We start from the raw sequence: 24,697 nt of genomic DNA on the forward strand, positions 1-24,697 counted from the left end.
AATACACTAAAATTATTTCAATGAGCCCTAATAGCCTGTTGTTTTTATCATTTTTACTGATACTGTGCTCAAAATTTTTGGTAAATTGGAATTGAATACTGAATATACTCCAATATCTATACAATAATTTCAAATATGTATACACATGTACATACCGGAGAAGACTTTGGGAAACCCATATCAAGGGGTGAAATGCATGAGAACTGGTGGTCAAAACTGTCTCTCTAATTGGACCACTTATGAAAGAGCTGTAAAAAAATATTTTAAAGTCACCAATTATTCCAAATATTCGAATATATACTGTATGTTTTATCTTACTATTTTTAATGAATAAAGTTCAATACTTTAAAAACTTTCTACTACACAAATACCTCAAAACATACCTATATCAAACCCTTTACTTCATTTCTTGAGAAAATAATTCCTCTTTTCTTCCCAACTTCTCAACAGCTGTGCAAATCTTTTAAACTTAAGAAAAATCTGAGGACTGTAAACTTAAGTATTGAAATACATTTTACTAGCACTTAAGATGTTTTGAGGTCCGCCTAGTCAAGGCAATGGTTTTTCCAGTAGTCATGCATGGATGTGAGAATTGGACTATAAAGAAAGCTGAGCACTGAAGAATTGATGTTTTTGAACTGTGGTGTTAGAGAAGACTCTTGAGAGTCCCCTGCTTGGGCTGCAAGGAGATCCAACCAGTCCATCCTAAAGGAGATCAGTCCTGGGTGTTCATTGGAAGGACTGATGTTGAAGCTGAAACTCCAATACTTTGGCCACCTCATGTGAAGAGTTGACTCATTGGAAAAGACCCTAATGCTGGGAAGGATTAGGGGCAGGAGTAGAAGGGGACGACAGAGGATGAGATTGTTGGATGGCATCACCAACTCGATGGACATGGGTTTGGGTAAGCTCCAGGAGTTAGTGATGGACAGGGAGGCCTGGCGTGCTGCGATTCATGGGGTCACAAAGAGTTGGACACGACTGAGCAACTGAACTGAACTGAACTGAATGTATCTAACATTTATGGTTCTAAGTACCACGAATGAAACAGTGAAGAACTCAACTCACTAGACAAGAATTTGAGCAAGCTGCAGGAGATGGTGAAAGACAGGGGAGCCTGGAATACTGCAGTCCATGAGGTCACAAAGAGTTGGACATGACTGAGCAACTGAACAACAACAACAACCACTGTTTATGGTTCTAAGTACCAGGAATAAAACAGTGAAAAAAAGTAAACGCACTTTTCCTAAAATTATGTTTTGTCTTTTGCTATCACACCCTAGCTGCATTCTCCTGCATATTTCTTATTAATACTTAAGAATTCTGTTTAGATATCATATTTTCTGGAAACTATCTTGATTCCTCAAGACTGAAAGATGGTCTTTCCCTATGCTTCCATAATGCTCTCTCTTTAGTTCTTTGGTAACATTTTTTTCTTTGACAGTCACTGGCTATTTTCTTTCCCAGATTCTCCCTGTTGCTCAGTGTCCTAGAAGCAATCACTGTGACATACACCATGGTGTTTCCATTGCCTAAAATGTGTTTGAAGCAATCAGATACCATAAATATTTACTAATTAAATTAAGGTGGCTTAATACAGGAGTGGTGTGCCTACTTATAGATACTAGCACAGGATAATTAATGTACTACTATAGTAGTTAAAAAGTGTAATGAGAGCATGAAGGGAGGGCAATTAAGTGGGACTTGGGAAGGGATTGTCCTCTCAAGAAAGAGATGGCATCTCCTTGTCTGCATCTGAAAGGCAAAGGGTACACGGTCCCTGTGTTTCCTGACTGCTCTGCTTGAACCTTACCCAAACTACAAGTAACATTTTCCTGTTTATCTTTATCCCCCAAAAGATTATGGAATGCCCTATTCTGAAAGAGAGATGAGAACAGAATGTCTCTCAGTTTCAAGTTAATCATTGTTTTACTGTGAACTGAATCAATAAGTAGATAAATATCTCACACCAAGGGCTAAATGGCTGTAAGACAGAGTCTTATCAACTGTCACTTCTGTCCAACCACCCCAATTTCACACTCTGGCACGATTCCTATTGTGGAAGTGGGAAGATACCAATTTGGAACAATAATCAAGAGAAATATAGACTGAAATGAAACTGGTGTTCATAATCTGTCATCAAGACAGGTAACTAAAGGTAGCGATTAGGAAGTCATATTGAAATAGTGGAAGAATGACATGTACTGGTTGAGAGAACGTGGCCTCCTAAGCAGTTGGTATTGGTTTCTCCCTTTAAAGTTTAAATGTTTCCCTTTCTTACACAGAAAACTCCATTTAACTATAAAGGGAATTATCTACATGCGAAGGGGGATGAATGGACCTATTATCTGTACAGGTACAATAATAATGAAAGAAAATTAATCCCCAACTGCCTAGCACTGCAATTTGAAATATTTTACAAATGCTTTTAAATGACTTTGACTTTATTTCTGTATGTTATGTAAGCAGTATTTTATAACCATCTCTGGTATAAAATTAAAAGTCATCATCTTTCTTATTAATAAAATAAAGACATATGGCTGAAGATTTTTTAAAAATCATTTATTGTAGCTATCACAGATGCTTCCTGCATTTTAAAGTTATTTGTACTCTGAAAAATAACCACCAGGAGAAAATGTATGGGCCCTCAGGTTTAGTGATGAGTTCTTAGGCAGAGCACCAAGGCATAATTCCTGAAAAGTATTTGATAAGTTGGACTTCATTAAAATTAAACACTGTTCTGTTAAAGACACTGTTGAGAGACTATAAAGACAAGCCACAAACTGAGAGAAAATATTTGAAAATCAAATATCTGATAAAAGGCTTTTATCTAAAACATGCATAGAAATCTTAAAACTCAACAATAAAACAAATTTTAAAATAGCCAAGACAGTTTAAAAATAGCCAAAATTTCTCAACAGACATCTCCCCAGAGAAGATGCAGAGATTGTAAATAAGCATAAGAATAAAGCATCCAGCATCCTTTTTCATTAGGAAAATGCAAAGTAAAACAACAATTTGATATCACTACACACCTATTATAATGACTAAAATCCAAAACACTAACTATACCAATTAGCCTGGAGTAATAGGAACTATGACTCATTGCTGGTGGGAAGGCAAATGGTACAATCACTTTGGAAGCTTAACAGTTTCTTACAAACCTAAGTAAATCATTGCCATATAACCTAGCAATCAAGGTTTTAGGACTTTAACCAAATGAGTCAAAATTTATATCTACACAAAAACCTTCAAATGAATGTTTAAGCAACTTTATTCATTATCATCAAAAACAGAAAGCAAGCAAGAAGTCCTTCAAAAGATGAAAGGATAGACAAACTTGACGTGTCCATACAATGAAATGCTATTCAGTAATAATAAGCAATGAGCTCATCAGCCATGCAAAGATAACGATGAATCTTGCATACATATTGCTAAGTGAAACAAGTCCATCTGAAAAGGCTACATTCTGTACATTTCCATTTGTATGGCATTCTGGAAAAGGCAAAACTATAGAGATGATGAAAAAGATCAGTATTTGACAGGTATTTCAATAGGTGAAGCAAGGAGATTTTTTTAGGGGTGTGAAATTATTCTGTATAGCAATGTAATGTTAGGTACACGATGCTATACATTCATCAATATTCATATATTCTTAAAACACAAACAAATGAACCTTAATATATACAAATAGAACAATCAACTAGGAGATTGAGGAGCCCAAGATGCAATGCAGACACTGGCAAAAGTATCTAAATGTGTAAAATTGCATGACGCACAACCTCTGAAGTGGGTAGAAGGAAAAGTGCTGCCCTGAGTAACACAAGAAACAATGCTGGGCTATAAGACTAAAGACCAAAGGAACTGTAGGTCAGCACTCTATGCACAGTAGTTGCTAAAGTGGTTTCCCATAGGGATATGGATTAATCATTCTAAAATCACAGGATATGTGTACTGGGATTGAACAAATAAGTAAATGGATACCAGATGGTAGAAGCCAGGTTTCTCACTGTTGGAGTCAAAGATTACAGATAAGTAAGGGAGGAAGACTAGAGTAATCCATGTGATACTGGATAAATGTCAGAAACATTAGCACAAATTCATGTTTAACTTAACATTAATACAGATGGACAGTGCATTGGACATAATTATATATACATATATATATATATATATATACACACACATATATGTACATACATACACATATATATATCAACCTGTGAATGCACATTGTTATATAATTTTACATAAAATATATAAAAATTATAATATATATATGTATATATATCTACAGGTTGGTATTCATACATATATTTCCTACCTCTATTTTCTGAAAATGCCTAGAAGCAATGACATTCCATAGGAAAAAGGTCCTTTAGGCCCTAAATTCCACATTACTGAGCATTATCATTTCACTGCATCCATTTAGTCATGTGTTAGTTTCACAATTTGTCCCTGACTTCAAGACTGTATAAAGAGGATCCATATCTCTTCTAACTAGCAGCTCCAGTAGGATGGTAAAAGCCATCATACATAATTGTAACCAAGGGGGAAATTCCCTATGCCATTAAACTTAAGTTAAGAGTTACATATACTATTCTTCTGTTGAGTCCTTCCCAAACTAAATGAGTGTCTATATCTCTCAGATTACATTTGGATCTGAAGTTGAAGGAGTTAAAAGATGAACATATATTCTCTTATTAACATGTGAAAAAGTCTAGGAGAGATCTTGACAGAAAGAAGGAAAAGTAGATCCAAAAAAACCGTTCAAAGAACAGAGAGGATGAACGGAACTAGAAGAGTGAAATTAGTCAGAAAAAGAAAAACAAGTATTGTTTATTAATGCATATATGTGGAATCTACAAAAATGGCACAGATGAACCAGGGCAAAAATAGAGACACGAATGTAGAAAATGGACCTGTGGACACAAAGCAGGAGGGGAGGGTGGGATGGACTGGGAGACTGGGCTTGCCATACATACACTATCATGTGTAAAATAGACAGCTAGTTGCAAGCTGCTGGATAGTACAAGGAACTCATCTCAGGGCTCTGTGATGACCTAGAGGGGCGGGATGGGAAAGTGAACAGGAGGCTCAAGAGGAAGGGATATATGTATGCACATAACTGGTACATGCTGTTGTACAGCAGAGACTAACACAACACTGTAAAGCAATTATACTCCAATAAAAACTAATTAATTAAGACAACAACAAAAACAAAGAACAGAGAGGAGCCTGTGTGGCTGGGGCATATAGCTTTGGAGAGAAAGCCAGAGTGGCCTCAAGCTGTAACTGCAGGGGAGGACAGGGCAAGGCCCTGCAGATTGTGGTACGAGAAAGCACTGGGATATTTTGAAACGGGATGATTTTACATATGTTGGGCTTCCCTGGTGGTTCAGATGGTAAAGAATCTGCCTGCAATGCAGGAGACCCAGGTTCAACCCCTAGGTTGGGAAGATCCCCTGGAGAAGGGAATGGCAACCCACTCCAGTATTCCTGCCTGGAGAATTCCATGGACAGAGGAGCCTGGTAGGCTACAATCCATTGGTTCACAAAGAACCGTACATGACTAAGTGACTTTCACTTGTTAAAATATTACAGCTCTGGCTGCTCTGTGTAAAATGACAGATTACAACTGGAAACAAACAGACCAATTAGGATGCTTACTTTAATAGACGAGAGATAACTACCCAAAGTTGGACCAGCATGCTGCTGCTGCTGCTGCTAAGTCGCTTCGGTCGTGTCCGACTCTGTGCGACCCCATGGACTGCAGCCCAGGACTCCCCAAAAGCAGTTCCTGGCTTACATTAGCCCTCTACTAAAGAGATACCACAAATAACTTTTTTGGGGAAAACCTCTCAATTCTTCATTTCCCCCAGTTAACCTTCTGGAAAAACCAATCCCAATTCATCTCAGCTCTACTGACACTGTTTGTACTTTGGCAGATGTGAATGATAAGATATGTAGGAACAGACCCCTGCCTATAAGATCTCCCAGTCTAATAGAGGAGATGAAATGGGTACAAATAAAGTCAGAGAATCAGCCATTTGCTTCATGAAACAAAATTTCCATTTGTTTCTCTTAAATCTACCTCCTTCACACTTCAAAGGATGTTTCTAGGACTGGATAGTCAAGTTTAACAGCTATGATTTTTATGTCTCCTTTCTAAACCCTATCCACCTTTTTTCTTTCTTATGTGAAAACCTATTTTTACCTTCATTCCAAAGAGAATTGAGGCTTCCTATGGCATTGATATATACTCTAAGGAGGTCATAGCTGACGGCAAAGATGAAATCTAGGCAGGCTGTGTTTTTTTGTTTTTTTTTTTTTTACATATAAAAGCTTCAGATGAAAAGCAAAATGCTCAGAGATTAATATGCTTTTTCACAGCTAGAAAGATGCGATGGAAGCAAATTAATTTGAGCAGATATCTTGCTGCTTAAACATTTCAGAGCAATTTCATCACAAGCTAAAGTGGAATTATCCATATGCTGGAGATATTATACTCAACTTAATCATTTAATTTTAACCTTTCCAGCACTTGCTTTCTTCTCATAAATAATACTTAAGGACACCAATTCAAATCAATAGTACCACACTCACCTAAATAAATCTAAGTAAAGCATCATTGTACTCCAACTAATCTCCACTTTCCCACATTTATTCTACATGTTTCAGGTATTAGAACTGCATTTCTTTAATACTAATTTTCTTCACAAATCAACTGGGAAAAGGAAGGCAGTTTTTTTTTTTTTAATCACAGCAGAATAAAAACACATATAACAAATTAATTGAGCGTGGATAGAAAAAGGGAGTCATGACCCACTCATAATCATACCTGCAAAACTTAACTTTTAAGAAATGACAGAAATCCTTTTAAACAGCAGTATATTCATCTAAAAAAACTTTTTTGAATTCAAATATGCAAAAAGGGAATGGATGAGAGAAGGACTAATTGGAAAAGCTAACTATATACCACAATAGATTTAGAATCTATATTTCAAGCAAAAAGAGGAAAATTTAAGATATAAAATTTTAAATTAGTAATATGGAAGGTAAATACAAGCTTCTCCCATCATAAAGGTATGAGGGGCTTTCTGATCTCAATTTGTTGAAGGAGTAGATTTCATGAACTGGTTTGAATCTAACATATAACTAGACCCTCGAAAAAATTAAAGGCATTTCCACATCAAGAGGAAAAGAGAGGAAGAGAATGTTGATACCTGAGAGCCACAAATAATACAAGATCCAGTGGGAGGCAATGCCAATTCCAGGACAAATATAAGAAAACCAAGCATTAAGTTCAACAAGACAAAGATATAGAACCAGAGTCTCCCTTTAAGAAAATTACAGTGGACCAAGGAAATTACAAGTTCCTGACAACCAGAAGAACAAATCCTCTCTGAAAATAAAAATTGTCCCTCATTTAGACACTTGGAATTCTCACATATTAAACTCAATATATAAGCTAACATTAAAAAATAATGTATGAGAAAACAAAAGTCTTTGCATGAGATTGACATCAAAACCAAAAAAAAAAAAAAAAAGAAATGATGCTCCCAAGTATTTAAGATTTTAGAACTGTCAAACTAACTATATAATCAATAATGCAGAAACAAATTTTAGAAAATTGAATAACAAGCAATAGGAGATTATTAAGTATGGCCAGTCATATCTAAAAAAATTCAAAAGAAATTTCTATCACTTAAATAATTATTGAAACAAATAAACAACAAAAACTATCAGCAAACAAAGAGTAGACTAGAAACCAACTAGAAAAATTACTGCACAAAATATGTATCAAAATAAACTGATCAAAGTAAAGCATTTTGAGACAAGGTAGGAAATATGAAAGATTTGTTAAGAGAATATATAGGACAGAATAAGGTGAAACATATACAATCCATCAAGAAAGAATACAGAGTGGAGGGGAAGATGTGTTGAAAAATAATGGTTAGGAACTTTTTAGAACTGAAGAAAGATATAAAAGTAAACTATATACTGAGCAATATAAATTAAATGAGACCCCAAATTGGTCCTATTGATAATAACAAGCACAAAAAAACATATTATATTAAACTTAGGCAGAAAAAAAGATTAACTGAGCAGGAGCAAAAGTAGAACAACAGCAGAATTTTAAGGAGCAAAAATGAAAACAAGAATACAATGGCGTATATCCAAACAGCTGAGGAGGGTAAAGAGTGGGGAAGTCATCTTAAAACTTTATTTCCCGCAAAATTAGCTTCAAGCATAAGGGTAAAATAAAAATGTTTTTGGATAAACAAAAAATGTAATCAGTTTTACAAAACTTCACTGCATAAATTTTTATTAGTATTCTTTAAAAAGAGGGAAATGATCCAAGAAGAAAGTCTGTGATAGTAGAAGGAAAATGAGAATAAAATATTCATGAATACATAGGGCTACCTAAATTAGCTATTTTCAAATAGGAATGTCATAATAATTAGTGACTATGCTATTAGCATTTTGCAGTAAGGCCAACAATACTAAATATCTGTAAAGAGAAATGACAAGATCACTTTCTATGCATGTTGATAAATGAAGCATTTCAGTTAATATTTCATTTTAGTATTAAACATATCGCACTATTAGAATCCCATTTTCCCCCAGAACATTTACTTTTATCTTTCTAAGCATAAAAGCTATTTATATTATCACTTGGAAAATATTTAAGGCCCATATATTTTTAAAATTATGCATAATCTCACTACATCAAAAAGAAAGGATATCAGCATATTAACATTTTAAAGGATACCAATCTTAACATTTTCATTTTATATGTATTAACATATTTGAAGAATTAAATTGTGGCTATTACAAATGTTATTTTTCATCCATTTTACATTGCTTTTTTTGTTTTGTTTTGTTTTTTGTTTTTTGTTTTTTGTTTTTTTTTTATTTTTTTATTTTTTTTAATAAATTTATTTATTTTAGTTGGGGGCTAATTACTTTACAATATTGTAATAGTTTTTGCCATACATTGACATGAATCAGCCATGGGTTTACATGTGTTCATACATTGCTTTTTATTCAAAATATGTTTACAGTCCTAAATTTTCTCCCATATCGATGTCATGCTTCCCAGTCTCTAAGGCCGCTTAGCATTTCAGCACTCGATGTAACACAATCAAGTCTTCAGGGTCCAATACCTGGGCTCTTTCTGATGTTCACTATCCAAAGTGATATTGATATTTCTTAACTGTGTTAGTCTTTCTGGCCATGTGAACTACATTTACTTTGGTTATATCTTCTCTAAAATTGCATAAGTCTTTATAACTGGCTCAATTCTAATTGTGGGTATTTTTGCTTTTTTTTTTTTTTTTTTAGTAACTAACATATAATGGTTCATCCCACATATTTCTAATGAAAGATGCATATATATATATATATATATATAGTAAGACATGTTATTAATAAATGACACATTTACTGAAATATACTTCACATATCATAAATTTCACCCATTTAAAGTTCACAATTTGGGGATTTTAGTATATTGTACAAAGTTGTACAACCATTACCATGATCTAATTTCAGAATATTACCATCATCCTCAAAAGAAACCCCATACACATTAGCAGTTATTCCCTCTGTCTCCTCCCTGCAGGTGGGCCCTAAAAACCACTAATCTATTTTCTATTTCTTTGGTCTTTCTTATCTGAACATTTTACATACATTGAATCAAAGAAGCAATAAAATATATTTATTGAATAAACAATTTAAATGTCATACAGTATTTATTGAATTACTAATTGTGCACTTACTTATTAATATAATCCTAGTTTTCAATGAGGCCTCACAAATTATCAGCCTGTTTCAAGGGCAACCCTGATCTCCTGATTCATATTTAAAGTCTCCTTTTTCTATGCTAGCTACATGCACCTTATACTGAGATCCCAAAAGACATACCAGAATACTGAAATACTCACCTAGCTAGTTCTCTTACTAGATAACACAAAATTCATCAGACAATGGAGAATTAGGGATATGGGAATGGGAGATATGCATGCTAGTAAACCAACCAATGCTATTAAGAATGAAGATGGACTAACTCAACTTTTACTGGCAGCCATGAGCAATGTTTCTTTTTAATCCTTCTAAAAGGATTCATTAGTTTTTATTATTATTATTTCTAAACATAATCTGGCTTGCTCTTTTCCTTGTCTTTCCATCCTTTCCGTTGTCTTTTCTTCCATTTTCTTAGCTTCCTGAATAATTAATTCTTATATCATTAAGTACAGCAAAGCAAGGCAAGTATTCACACACTGGGAGAGAAAGAATGTGTTGGTCCAGAGACAGACAGCCTGAGATGTCACTGTAAATGGACGACCCCAAGCAGAGTAGGACTTCCCTGGTGGTTCGGATGGTAAAGAAACTGCCTGCAATGCAGGAGACCCAGGTTTGATCCCTGGGTGGGGAAGATCCCTGGAGAAGGGAATAATGGCCCATTACAGTATTTTTGGAGAAGGCAATGGCACCCCACTCCAGTACTCTTGCCTGGAAAATCCCATGGACGGAGGAGCCTGGTAGGCTGCAGTCCATGGGGTCGCGGAGAGTCGGACACGACTGAGTGACTTCACTTTCACTTTTTACTTTCACGCACTGGAGAAGGAAATGGCAACCCACTCCAGTGTTCTTGCCTGGAGAATCCCAGGGACGGCGGAGCCTGGTGGGCTGCCGTCTATGGGGTCGCGCAGAGTCGGACACGACTGAAGCGACTTAGCAGCAGCAGCAGCACAGTACTTTTGCTTGGAGAATTCCATGGACAGAGGAGCCTGTGGGCTACAGTCCATGGTATCACAAAGAGTCAGACATGACTGAGACATTAACATATACACACACGCAGAGTATCAGAGTCTGTGCAGGACAAGAAAGGTAAATCTGAAGAGAGGCAACCTGATATGGAGTGACTGAGTCCACACAGGACCACATGGGATGGGAAGGTGGTCCACAAGGTGGAGGGAAGGTATAATCTGGAGCTGGAGGAGAGGAAAGGAAAGCACCCTCATGAGGGTGTGGTCCAGCATGGTGGTAGGCCACGGAGGGTGAGAAGAAGGGTGTCTCCACAGTGTGAGCTGACATCTAGGAATGGGGAGTCAGAGCCAAGCAGAGTGAAAGGGGCATCATCATATAAAAGGGTGAAAATGGCAACAGAATATTGACTGTAGAGAGGGTATTGGTCATATGAGTAAATACATAAAGATGATGTAATCTGGTCTTCCTGTTAGAAAATGGAGTTGCAAATATACAAAAGGAGAACTCTATTATAACTCGTGATGGCAGAATGAAACCTGGAGTATGGTGTGAATGGTTCTCCACATATACAGACAGAAATACAAATAAACACGAAAGTGCATAAACACTTACGTGTGCAATGTTCACAGATAGTCTAGGACAAATGATACCCTAGCCATAAGTATATCTAAAGCTCAGCTCTTCACCAAATATTTTTCACCAAAAGGAAGTAGGACTCTTTGTAAAAATGACTGTTTCCTGAGCTGAGGCAGGGAAAACAGAATGAGCAAGAGACACTTTGGGGGGTACCTAATGCCACTCCAGTATTCTTGCCTGGAGAAACCCATGGACGGAGGAGCCTCGGGGGCTGCAGTCCATGGGGTTACAAAGCGTCAGGCATAACCAAAGCAACTTAGCACACATACAAAGCAAATATATTTCAAGAAATGTTTAGATCACAAAGGGACATAAAGAACAGCTTGGAGGGGCTCTTGTAAACTTGAGTATCAAAACAAACAATCAAGGTAATGAATTATAAAGCACTGATAAAAACAGGAAACCGTAAGTCCATAATATGATAAGTAATGGTAAAAAAGTAAGGTCCCACAAGATATTTATTAATTTCAAAAAGAGAAAACAGTGAATGGTAGATATCAGCTTAATTAAGTAATCAAAACAAACACCATTAGTAACACAACAGATAAAAATTGTGTGCCACCTGACAGGATGCATGGGTGAAAGACACACAATCACTTCTACCATATGACTCCTAAAATGCAGATTTTAATATAATCATGAGTAAGCAAAAGATAAATACAAATTGAAGAACTTTGAAAAAATAACTAGTCTCATCTTTAAACGGGTCAAGGTCTTGAATATCAAGAACAAAATTGAAAAACAAAATCTTCCAAGATTCAGGAGAATAAAGATCTGTGACAACAAAATTTATGAAAGTTTCTGAATTTGATTCTTTTTCTATAAAAGATAACAGGACAATTGGTATAACTTGAATAGGATTAAACGATGGTAATGTTATCTATGTTTATTTCCTAATTTTGGCAGTTTAGCATGATGACATAAGACAATTGGGAATGTACTGCATGTAGACCAATGTTCTGGTTGATTCAAAAGAATAAAAGACAAATTTCAAAACCACAGATAACATAGGAAAAATTCTAAAGTAATATATTGAAAATACAGTATACACACACTAAACCAGGAGATGTTAGGTCAGATCACTATCTCTGAAAATCTATAGTGACAAAAAGCTATTTGTACTTTTCTAAAAATTTGAGATTGTTTTGAAGTATTGTAGAATTCCAATTAACAAAGGGAATCTGAATTTTAGATAAACATTAATATTCAATTTTTTTCATCATATGTAGAAGCCAACATGACTTCAGGTATCACAAATCTCTCACTACGCTCAGCAGGACTGTCATTTTTTACTTTTCACACCTAATAGAAACAAAGCAGAATCACAGAAAAATGGTGTCTCTTTGTCAGCTGAACGGGATGGGAACATTCACTAATCAGAGCACAGCTTTCTTCCTGCTTCTTGCATGGCCTTTTAAAAATTTTTTTTTGAAATATAGTTGCTTTACAATATTGTGTGAGCTTCTACTGTACAGCAAGGTGAATCAGCTATACATATGCATGTGTCCCCTCTTTTGGGGGTCTCCTTCCTGTTTAGGTCAGCAGAGAGCACTAAGTAGAGTTCCCTCTGTCCTGAACACTTGCCCTAAGTATCTCCTGAATTCAGAACCTAGTACAGCCTTTAGCATACACTATTCACAGAAATACTAGCAATCCTCTTGATAAACTCTTGAATAGTACTAAATATATACAAACATTGTTCTCAGTGCATGACATTCATTGATTCATTTAATACACATAGCAAACCAATACGACTGTGCTAACATCATTAACATTTTATAAAAAAAGAAATACACATACAAAGAAATTAAGCCAATTACTCAAGGTCACACAGCTAGTAAATGTCAAAGCTAGAATTTAGGAGGAGTATATGACTCCAGAGTCATATAAATATTTGTTCCACTAAAATTTAATAAATTTACTTCCCTGAATTAAATAATTTGTAAAGAAGAAAAAGCCTAGCTAGCCCACTAGCTGGACTGCATTTTTGAAATGACCCAATACATATAGCTCTGGTTTCTTTTCAAAAAAAACAGCATCTAAGAGGAATATAAACCATATGGTATTTACATTTATATAAATGAGTCATATCGCTACTAGACACACTTTTTCTATTACTTGACAAAAGTCATCCGTTTAAGATAAATAGAAATTCTGAAGTTGAAATATTTTATGCATTTCCTCTTATAAGTACAGCTTATAAATTGAACTAAACCATTCAAAACTAAATTTCAAAACTGCCTTGGCATATTAATTTATTCCTTAACAAATACTGACCACACACCATGTACCACCTCTATCCCAGGCACTAGATAAATGATTCCTGAAAGGAAAAAGCAGCTAATCAAATTAACAAGACTACAGAGAGGTCTCACAAATGAATTGAGTTTTTAAAGTAAGTTGCAAAACATTTCATTCATTCATCCATTCAAAATATTCTTCTCTACCATGTTCCAAAACATGGTTTTAGGTATGAAGACAATGGCAACAAAGGCAAAGAAGAACAAGCATAAGAAAATCACTGAGAAAAACACCCAAAATTTTGTCACAAAATCAAAAAAACAAACAAACAGCTCCCCGCCAAAAACACAAAAACAGCAAATACAATTAGGAATACTTAAAGTCCAAATAAGAACAAGAAGGATATGGAACCACTATATTTAGACAAAATAACATTAGCGGACATGTTTTCTATGTGTCAGCAAAAGTATATATCATTACCCAATAACTTCACTTCCCCTAAACAGTCAGGTAGGTATGGTATGATTCCTGAAAGTCAAAGAAAGCAGAAATATTCAACTCTATGTCACTGTGAGCAGCAACTGAATTACAGCAGCATCACATAAAAATTAACTCTAGTAAGGAAAGGTGAAGAGAAAGCTGCTTTTAAGTGGTTTGATTTTCAGGTATAAAGAAATTGTTTTTAAATATGGTTAAGGTTACTTACAAGTAGCTGAAAAAAGAAGAGAAGCTAAAGGCGAAAGAGAAAGGCAAGATTTACTCATTTGAATGTGGAGTTCCAAAGAATAGCAAGGAGAGATAAGAAAGCCTTCCTCAGTGATGAGTAAAAAGAGAGAGGAAAACAATAGAATGGGAAAGACAAGAGATCTCTCCAAGAAAATTAGAGATACCAAGAGAACATTTCATACAAAGATGGGAACAATAAAGGACAAAAAATAGTATGCCGTTCATTGGTATTCCCTGGTTAGGGAAACCGTAACCAAGGAAGCCCTATATTAAGAAGAGGTGGCAAGAATACATGAAGAACTACACAAAAAACAACACGGAAGAACTACACAAAAAACATCTTCAAGACCAATATAACCACAATAGTGTAATCACTCACCAAGAGCCAGACATCCTTGAATGTGAAGTCAAGTGGGCCTTAGGAAGCATCACTACGAATAAAGCTAGTAGAGGTGATGGAATTCCAGTTGAGCTATTCCAAATCATAAAAGATGATGCTGTGAAAGTGCTGCACTCAATATGCCAGCAAACTTGGAAAACTCAGCAGAGGCCACAGGACTGGAAAAGCTCCATTTTCATTCCAATCCCAAAGAAAGGCAATGCCAAAGAATACTCAAACTACTGCACAATTGCGTTTATCTCACATGCTAATAAAGTAATGCTCAAAATTCTCCAAGCCAGGCTTCAACAGTACATGAACTGTGAACTTCCAGATGTTCAAGCTGGATTTAGAAGACAGAGGAACCAGAGATCAAATTGCCAACATCTGTTGGATCATTAAAAACACAAGAGAGTTCTAGAAAAATATCCACTTCTACTTTATTGACTACACCAATGCCTTTGACTGTGTGGATCACAATTGTGGAAAATTCTTCAAGAGATGAGAATACCAGACCACCTGACCTGACTCTTGAGAAATCTGTATGCAGGTTAAGAAGCAACAGTTAGAACTAGACATGGAACAACAGACTGGTTCCAAATCAGGAAAGGAGTATGTCAAGGTTGTATATTGTCACCCTGCTTATTTAACTTATATGCAGAAAACATCATGTGAAATGCTGGGTTGGATGAAGTACAAGCTGGAACCAAGATTGCAGGGAGAAATATCAATAACCTCAGATATGCAGATGACACCACCCTTATGGCAGAAAGTGAGGAAGAACTTTCTTGGTGAAAGTACAAGAGGAGAGTGAAAAAGTTGGCTTAAAGCTCAACATTTAGAAAACCAAGGTCATGGCATCCAGTCCCATTACTTCATGGCAAATAGACAGGGAAATGCAAACAGTGACAGACTTTATTTTGGGGGGCTCCAGAATCACTGCAGATGGTGATTGCAGCCATGAAATTAAAAGATGCTTGCTCCTTGGAAGAAAAGCTATGACCAACCTAGACAGCATATTAAAAAGCAGAGACACTACTTTGCCAACAAAGGCCTGTCTAGTCAAGGCTATGATTTTTCCAGTAGTGGTTTGTGGATGTGATAGTTGGACTATAAAGAAAGCTGAGTGCTGAAGAAAGGATGTTTTCGAACTGTGGTGTTGAAGAGACTCTTGAGAGTCCCTTGTACTCTAAGGAGATCCAACCAGTCCATCCTAAAGGAAATCAGTCCTGAATATTCATTGGAAGGACTGATGCTAAAGCTGAAACTCCTATACTTTGGCTACCTGATGCAAAGAACTGACTCATTGGAAAAGACCCTGATGCTGGGAAAGACTGAAAGTGGGAGAAGGGGATGACAGAGGATGAGATGGTTGGATGGCATCACCAATTAGATGGACTTGAGTTTGCGTAAGCTCCAGGAGTTGGTGACGGACAGGGAAACCTGGTGTACTGCAGCCCATGGGGTCACAAAGAGTCGGACACGACTGAGCAACTGAACTTAACTGAAGGTTACTGGTGCTGTTTGGGGAATCATGGAGAACTTAGAATGACCTGCACATAGTCCAATGTTCTGATTATTTTCAGAGGAAAACGCTTAATTTCAAAACAGACTTGAAACCATGTGTCTAAGTAATTTGGTACACAGAAACTTTACAGGCATTTTAAAAGTAAATCAGTGGGTCACCAAAATAGTCACACAAGGGTAGCTGACAATTACTGAGGACTTATATGCTAGGCACTATTCTAGCTATAGTCTATATAAAAATGACTCATTTAACCCTACGAATATGCTATGGGATAGTTATTATTAGTATCCTCATTTTACAGAGGGGCAATGGAGACTCAGGTAGATTCAATATCTTCTCCAAATTCATGTAAGTAACAATTGGCAATCAGAATTTCAACTTGAGTGGTGTGATTCTAGATTGTGCACTTTAGATCTGCTTTTGTTAGAAAAAGACAAAATTGAAATGGTATTGGCAAAGTGTGGAGTCACCCAGAATGAGGGTGCCCAGCACATCCTGGGCATGCAATAGATATTTGCTGAGTGAATGAATAGACGGATTTATAGCTTATTTCTGCCTCAACATTTTTACATATAATGTTCCTTCTACCTAGAATGTTTTCCCATTTTTTAAAAAAAGGGGCTCTTTAAACTTTTTAAAATTTTATTTTGGAGCATAGTGATTAACAATATTGTATTAGTTTCAGGTGTACAGCAAAGTTATTCAGTTTATATATATATATAATATGTATATATCTATTCCTTTCAAATTAGAAGGTAGCTCTTTTTCAACAGTTGGACCTCAGCTTTATTATTTTCTCCACAAGGATAATTCCCTGACTGCCCTTTCAAAAATACCAACATGGATGTGAGCCATACATTCAGATATATATCTATATACATCCAGGTATATATCACTTTGAAACCATGGAATATATCTGATTTATTTACATGTAGTTTGTTTTTTTTTTTTCCCAGTAGGATATTAGCCATAGTCGAGAACTGGGGTCCTATCTGTCATGTTCATCACTCTGTGTACCTACTAGGTTTTTGATGAATGTCGATGAACAACTGGACAGACAGATGGATGCATGGATGAATGGATGGATGGATGGACAACATATCTGGATTGCAGCCAGGTATTTGGTCATAATTCTTATGATGTCCAGACGGAAATATATATTTCCAGCTGGTTAAGTGATTGGAGTCTAAAACCTTTGATTTTACCATTAGAGAATTTCTCTTTAATATTTTTCAAAAACTTTTTTATCAAAAGCATGATGTGAAACATAATCTGTAAGCTATAACACAAGAGTTCAAAAATATTTTATATTCAATTATTTTATTTGATGTTCTAATATTAATAAATAATACCTAGAATCATTTCCATGTTCAAAAAATATCACTATCATTGCAATGTACTACATAGTAAGGCTTTAGCTATACTCTTATTGTTGGTGGGATGAGTCTGTGTGTGTGTGTGTGTGTGTGTGTGAGACTAAAAGTTAACCAACAAAAAATATTACATCCAAGAAAATGTTTTACAATACATTTGCAACAACTATGGAAGACTAAGTTGTTACTTTATTAATATACAAATCCAGAAATGTGATTTAGGAAGATACTATAGTTTAATACCATTTATAAATACTAGAGTTGCAATGCAAACTTTGCTTTTTAAGTGTATACTAAGGATTAGAAGGTATGAGAGTTCCTGCTTAAGGGTAAACATCAAACAGATAATTAAAAGAAAAATCATTTTTCCCCAAACATGAGCAGAACATGTCTTCTTAGGTACAGCTTCAGGCAATGTGAGTGTGAGGAAGCCTGAAAATGTAGATCCTTTCCTCTTTCCATTCCCTACTTTCACCATCTCTTGGTATCCTTACCCAAGGGCCCTGAATCCCAAATCTTCTATTCCCCAGTCCACCCCACTGCATGCTCCCTTTCTACACACACACACAGTTGACATATCCTTCTTTGATACAAAACCATCCCAATGGCTCTAAGGAATAGAGCTGTTTTTAAAAGACCCTTTCAGAAGAACAACTAACTGACCACAGAATGGGAGCACCTGTTCAAAAAACAGATCCTAGCTTTAGTCAAAATGAAAAGACTGTCACCCACTGAATTACAGGTAATCTGTAATTGGCAACCTGGGATCTTGAGGCACATTTAATTTAACCCGTGGAGTTAGTCTTTCTCCTAGCGCACGTACCACTTGTTCTGAGGCATCACAGGGAGAAGGTGAGAGGATGACTAGCATGTGGGTGGTAACTGGTACTGATGGGGAACGATTTCTACAAAAGCCATACTTTGACTGACAAAATAAAGTGATAATAAGGTAATTCTCAGCTCAAAAGGAATTAATAAAAGCAGGATAACAAGTTCCTTGGGATATTTCCTAATATAAATACTGCAATTGTGTCTCCCTAGTCACCTTTTCTTCCTGTTGAGGTTATTAACAACCTTTCCCTTGCGGAAATAGTAAAATCAAAATGATCAGCTAAAGGACCATAAAAACTATAAAATTAAAGGAGGACAAATCGTAAAGTTTCATGTCTTTCTGTGTTTGCATCTTCACTCAAAGCCTTCTTGACCACTTGTTATCTACAACTTCACACATCTTACTCCACAGATAAAAGTGAAGCATATCTTCGAAATCCAGATTGCAGAAAGCAAGCAGCAGTCATATCACTGACAGTGACAAAGATTGTTTTTGTGGTCCACAAAGAAAAAACATGATTTTTTTCCATTAACCATAATTACCTGAGGCTTAAAGAAAAATTAATGTTGAGAAATAAAATATTAACTCATTAGTAGAAAACAGTAGGTCACTTTCAAATTCACTATTCATGAATGTTGGCCTTTATTAGCTACAACAGAAAAAGCACGGATGCAGAAACCACATAATTTACAGAAAGGTTACCTGAAATGATGCCAAATATTCTCCAAATACAAATAAAAGCTTGATTAATGGTTTAACACCCAATGAAGCTCATCTAAATTCACTCAGGAGAAAATGTAATTTTCAAACTAAACTAATAAAAGTCTCACTGTATCTTGAATTAAATTAACTTATTAACTTCATTGTTAAAATTCATGATTGCTTAACATTTAAAATGTGTTTACTGTTAAAAACAGTACTTTATTACATTATTTTAATTATTCATTAATCAAATACTTTAAAAAAATCTAAATCATGTCTATCAATTGTTGTGTCAGTTTATTTGGAAATTGTCCTAATTGTCCTAATTCCTACAGACATATTAATATATACATCCTATGGACATGTATTTCATACACATACACACACACATACACATAATATATTATGCATATACACATAATGTATTATATTTCCTGCATATACATATATGTACTTTACTACTATCTTAAATTTTCAACAAGTGCATACACTTCATAAGGACGGGGAAGCCTGGTGTGCTGTAGTTGATGGGGTTGCAAACAGACAGACTCAATTTAGTGACTGAACAACAACAACAAATAAACCAGAGCTCTCAAATTACTTCTGAGGATCCAAAGTACAGTATTTGCTACAAAATCTCTAAGGATTCCACTTTCTCAGAAAATGAAATGCATGTGGACTTGGAAGTTTTCTTTTTGAAAGAAATATTAAAGGTATCAGCACAAGCTATAGAGATCTAGTAACAGCTTAGAAAATGCACACTAAAGTATTTACAGAGAAATAACTATGAATATTCAACCTACTTTTTAAAGATTCAGCAAGTGAGAGATACAAAACAAATATGTCAGAATATTTAACCATCACAGTAACTAAACAGTCCATGGAATTCTCTAGGCCAGAATACTGGAGTGGGTAGGTTTTCCCTTCTCCAGGGGATATTCCCAACCCAGAGATCAAACCCAGGTCTCCCGTATTGCAGGCAGATTCTTTACCAGCTGAGTCACAAGGGAAGCCCAAGAATATTGGAGTGGGTAGCCTATCCTTTCCCCAGTGGATCTTCCCAACCCAGGAATCGAACCAGGGTCTTCTGCATTGCAGGTAGATTCTTTACCAACTAAGCTATCAGGGAAGCCCCTAACAAATAACAATCATCACTAACTCTAGATTTTATTGTAAATATGGTCATTTAATATTCTTCCAACTATTCTGTATATTTGAAAATTCTGGTAACATATTTGGGGACAGATAATCACAGAAGGTCAAAAATAGAAAAATTATGGTTGATATATTTCAACAATGCCCAACCTACAAGATGACATTGAGTGTTACCCGTAAGCGCAAGTGTGTGCATGCTCTCTCGTGTCTGAGTCTTTGTGACCCCAGGGACTGTAGCCCTCCAGGCTCCTCTGTCCAAGGAATTTCCCAGGAAGGATAGTGGAGTGGGTTGCCATTTCCTTCTCCAAGGGATTTTTCTGACCCATGGATTGAACTTGTGTCTGCAGCAGCAGCAGGTGGATTCTTTACCACTGCAGACACCTGGGAAGTGAGTATAGACCAGTGTTTCCTAAACTTAGAGGTTGATCACAATTAATGGATGAGCACTGCAGATGGTGAATGCAGCCATGAAATTAAAAGACACTTACACACTTCCCTGGTGGCTCAGGTGGTAAAGCGTCTGCCTACAATGCGGGAGACCCAAGTTCGCTCCCTGGGTTGGGAAGATCCTCTGGGGAAGGAAATGGCAACCCACTCCAGTACTCTTGCCTGGAAAATCCCATGGAGAGAGGAGCGTGGTAGGCTACAGTCCACGGGGTCACAAAGAGTCGGACACGACTGAGCGACTTCACTTCACTACTCCTTGGAAGGAAAGTTATGACCAATCTAGATAGAATATTAAAAAGCAGAGACATTACTCTGCCAACAAAGGTCTGTCTACTCAAGGCTATGGTTTTTCCAGTGGTCATGTATGGATGTGAGAGTTGGACTAAAAAGAAAGCTGAGTGCCAAAGAATTGATGCTTTTGAACTGTGGTGTTAGAGAAGACTCTTGAGAGTCCCTTGGACTGCAGGGAGATCCAATCAGTCCATCCTAAAGGAGATCAGTCTGGGTATTCACTGGAAGGACAGATGTTGAAGCTGAAACTCCAATATTTTGGCCACCTGATGTGAAGGGCTGACTCATTTGAAAAGACCCTGATGCTGGGAAAGATTGAGGGCAGGAGGAGAAGGGGACGACAGAGGATGAGATGGTTGGATGGCATCACCGACTCAATGGACATGGGTTTGGGTAGACTCCGGGAGTTGGTGATGGACAGGGAGGCCTGGCGTGCTGTGGTTCATGGGGTCGCAAAGAGTCAGACATGACTGAGCGACTGAACTGAACTATGGAAAACAGTATGCAGGTTCCTCAAAAATAAATCTAAAAATAGAATTTCCATATGATCCAGCAATTTCACTTCTGCATATTCATCCATAGTAAATGAAAACACTAAGTCAAAAACACTTATGTACCCCCATCATATTCACTTCAGGATTTTTGTAATAGTTAAGATATGGAAACAACCTGAGTGTCCATCAAAGGATGAAGGGATATAAAATATTAATTATATATAAAATGAAATATTATTCAGCCATAAAAGAAGGAAATCTTGCCTTTGCAACAAAAGAATGGACCTGCAGAATATTATGCTAAGTGAAATGTCAGACAGAAAAAAAAAATGTCTTGCTCATAGATACAGAGAACATATTGATGGTTGCTAAATGCAGATGGTTGCCAGGGGAGGGGGTGGGTTGGTAAGGAGGTAATATGAGTAAAGAGTGTCAAAAAGTACAAACTTACAGTTATAAAATAAATAACAGGGTATAACATAACAGCATGTTGCCAGTAATTAATAATCATGTGCTGCATATTTGAAAGCTGTTAGGAGAGTAAATCTTAAAAGTGCTGATCACAAGGAAAAATATTTCTGTAACTATTAACTATGTATGATGATGAATGTTAACTATACCTACTATAGTGATTTCATAATGTATACAAATAACAAATTATTATGATGTACACTTGGAAGTAATATAATGTTACAAGCCAGTTATACCTCATTAAAAAAATTCAAATTAAACAAATTCATAGAGACAGAAAACAGGTAAGTGTTTGCCTAGGGGTGAGACACTTTATTGTGACTTACTGGTGTTGCTTATAGTGCCAGCAATTCAAAAAGCACTTGGAAAATTTTTACTGCAGTTTATATTCTATATCTCTGAAATGCCACATTCTTTAATATCAAATGTTCATCTTTTCTCTTCAAACCAAATCACCTGGTACCACTTTCTTTATAGGTCTTATCACTGTGATTTTTAAAAAATTTTTCTCCTTCCTGCTAAAACCACAATGAAAACAGAAAATCTATCTTTCTTGTTCATCGCTTCATCTTCAGTTACAAGAACAGAACATGATAGGCACTCAACAAATATATGTAGAATGAATAAACATTCATTAATTTCCCAATTTCATTTATCTGTTTGAACTAAGAAATTCTGAGCATATCTTGAATCTACAAACATTTATAAATATTTCCCATGACTAAAGAGCAATTGGTGAGAAGGGAGGGGCTAGGAAAGGGTCAAGAAACTGTTGTTTTTCTCAAATCTTAGCTTTTTGAAAGATACATATAATTTTTCTTGAGAAAGCTAAGAATAATACATTAATTGTCTCTTTGGTTTACAGAGTTCCATTAGTGTACTGACCTCTGGAACACGTCAGACATAAGTAATTTGCCCACGTGAGCAAAAATTCAAAGCTTCATCTAGATTTTCTATTTTATTTTATAATATTTAGTTTTGAGAAACCTGAGTTACATGGTTGCCATGGCAATGAGCACAATGGTGAATCATGAAGCTTTTAGAAAGGTGCTGCATACGTGTTAAGAAAGGGTTATTTTTATTAACTTTTTAAAATTGATAAATCTTAGGGTAAGAGAGTTACTACAAAAGAGAGAAATGTTGATTATTACAGCTCTCACCCAGGTTATGTTTTGTAATTGCTGTGAAAAAAATACATTGTTGCAATGAATCAAAGCATATACAAGAACTTCTATATACTGATTTATTATTTTATAAATAAGTATATCATAAATCATAAGCCCTTTGAACTAATATAACAGCAATTCATTTACACATGTATATGGGTTCTCTTGTACAATCTCAGCCTTGTAAAGCATGTTCCCTTTATTTTCTACTACAGCACTCAGCTCTTTCTTTAAAACCCAAGAAGCAATAAAAAAGACAAATCAATTAAACTGTGAACTATTAAACTGTGAACTCATTTTATCTTTTAAAGCAAACTTTGCTTCTTTTGCCTTATGATGTGAAGAGAGACAAGTACAGGTCTGTGAACTCAACAAAGCAACTGCAGTGGGAGACAAGGTATCAAATACTTTTAAGAGTATTGCATGAAATGTTTATTGACCAGAATTTGCAGAATGATAAAAGGCTCCAGGCTATCATCAGATTTCCCAGATGGAAAATGAAAGCCAAGGAACAACAGCGATCAGTTCAATTCAGTTCAATTGCTCAGTCATGTCTGATTCTTTGCCACCCCAGGGACTGCAGCACACCAGCTTCCCTGTCCATTACCAACTCCTGGAGTTTACTCAAAATCATGTCCACTGAGTCAGTGATGCCATCCAACCATCTTATCCTCTGCGTCCCCTTCTCCTCCTGCTTTCAGTCTTTCCAAGCATCAGGGTCTTTTCCAATGAGTCAGTTCTTTGCATCAGGTGGTCCAAGTATTGGAGTTGCAGCTTCAGCATCAGTCCTTCCAATGAATATTCAGGACTGATTTCCTTTAGGATGAACTGGTTGGATCTCCTTGCAGTCCAAGGGATTCTCAAGAGTCTTCTCCAACACCACAGTTCAAAACTGTCAATTCTCTGGTACTCAGCTTTCTTTGACTTCCCTGGTGACTCAGATGGTAAAGCGTCTGCCTACTATGCAGAAGACCTGGGTTCGATCCCTGGGTTGGGAAGATCTCCTGGAGAAGGAAATGGCAACCCACTCCAGCATTCTTGCCTCGGAAATCTCGCGGACTGAGGAGCCTAGAAGTCTACAGTTCACGGTGTCGCAAAGAGTCGGACATGATTGAGCAACTTCACTTTCAGCTTTACAGTTCAACTCTCACATCCATACATGACTACTGGAAAAACCATAGCTTTGACTAGATGTACCTTTGTTGGCAAATGTCTCTGCTTTTTAATATGCTGTCTAGGTTGGTCATAGCTTTTCTTCCAAGGAGTAAGCGTCTTTTAATTTCATGGCTGCAGTCACCATCTGCAGTGATTTTGGAGCCCCCAAAAAATAAAGTCTGTCACTGTTTCCCTTGTTTCCCCATATATTTGCCATGAAGTGATGGGACCGGATGCCATGATCTTAGTTTTCTGAATGAATGAAACAGCAATACCCTCATCTTTTTGTAATGTATTTTTTATTACATGTTCACTATTTTGGGCT

General features: G+C 36.2%; 1 protein-coding gene across 1 annotated transcript in view; it reads right to left on the reverse strand.

The window, feature by feature from the left end:
• Positions 1 to 24,697, reverse strand: part of LOC145511417 (uncharacterized) — a 733,827-nt gene that overhangs the window by 562,717 nt on the left and 146,413 nt on the right. The window contains exon 3 of the mRNA XM_081504622.1: positions 156 to 248. Within this exon, the coding sequence (XP_081360748.1) occupies positions 156 to 248 (93 nt within the window). The remainder of the gene's footprint in view (positions 1 to 155; positions 249 to 24,697) is intronic.

This window comes from Giraffa tippelskirchi, chromosome 6, assembly GCF_054371585.1.
Source record: "Giraffa tippelskirchi isolate mGirTip1 chromosome 6, T2T-mGirTip1v1.2.pri, whole genome shotgun sequence".
Classification (NCBI taxonomy): Eukaryota; Metazoa; Chordata; class Mammalia; order Artiodactyla; family Giraffidae; genus Giraffa; species Giraffa tippelskirchi.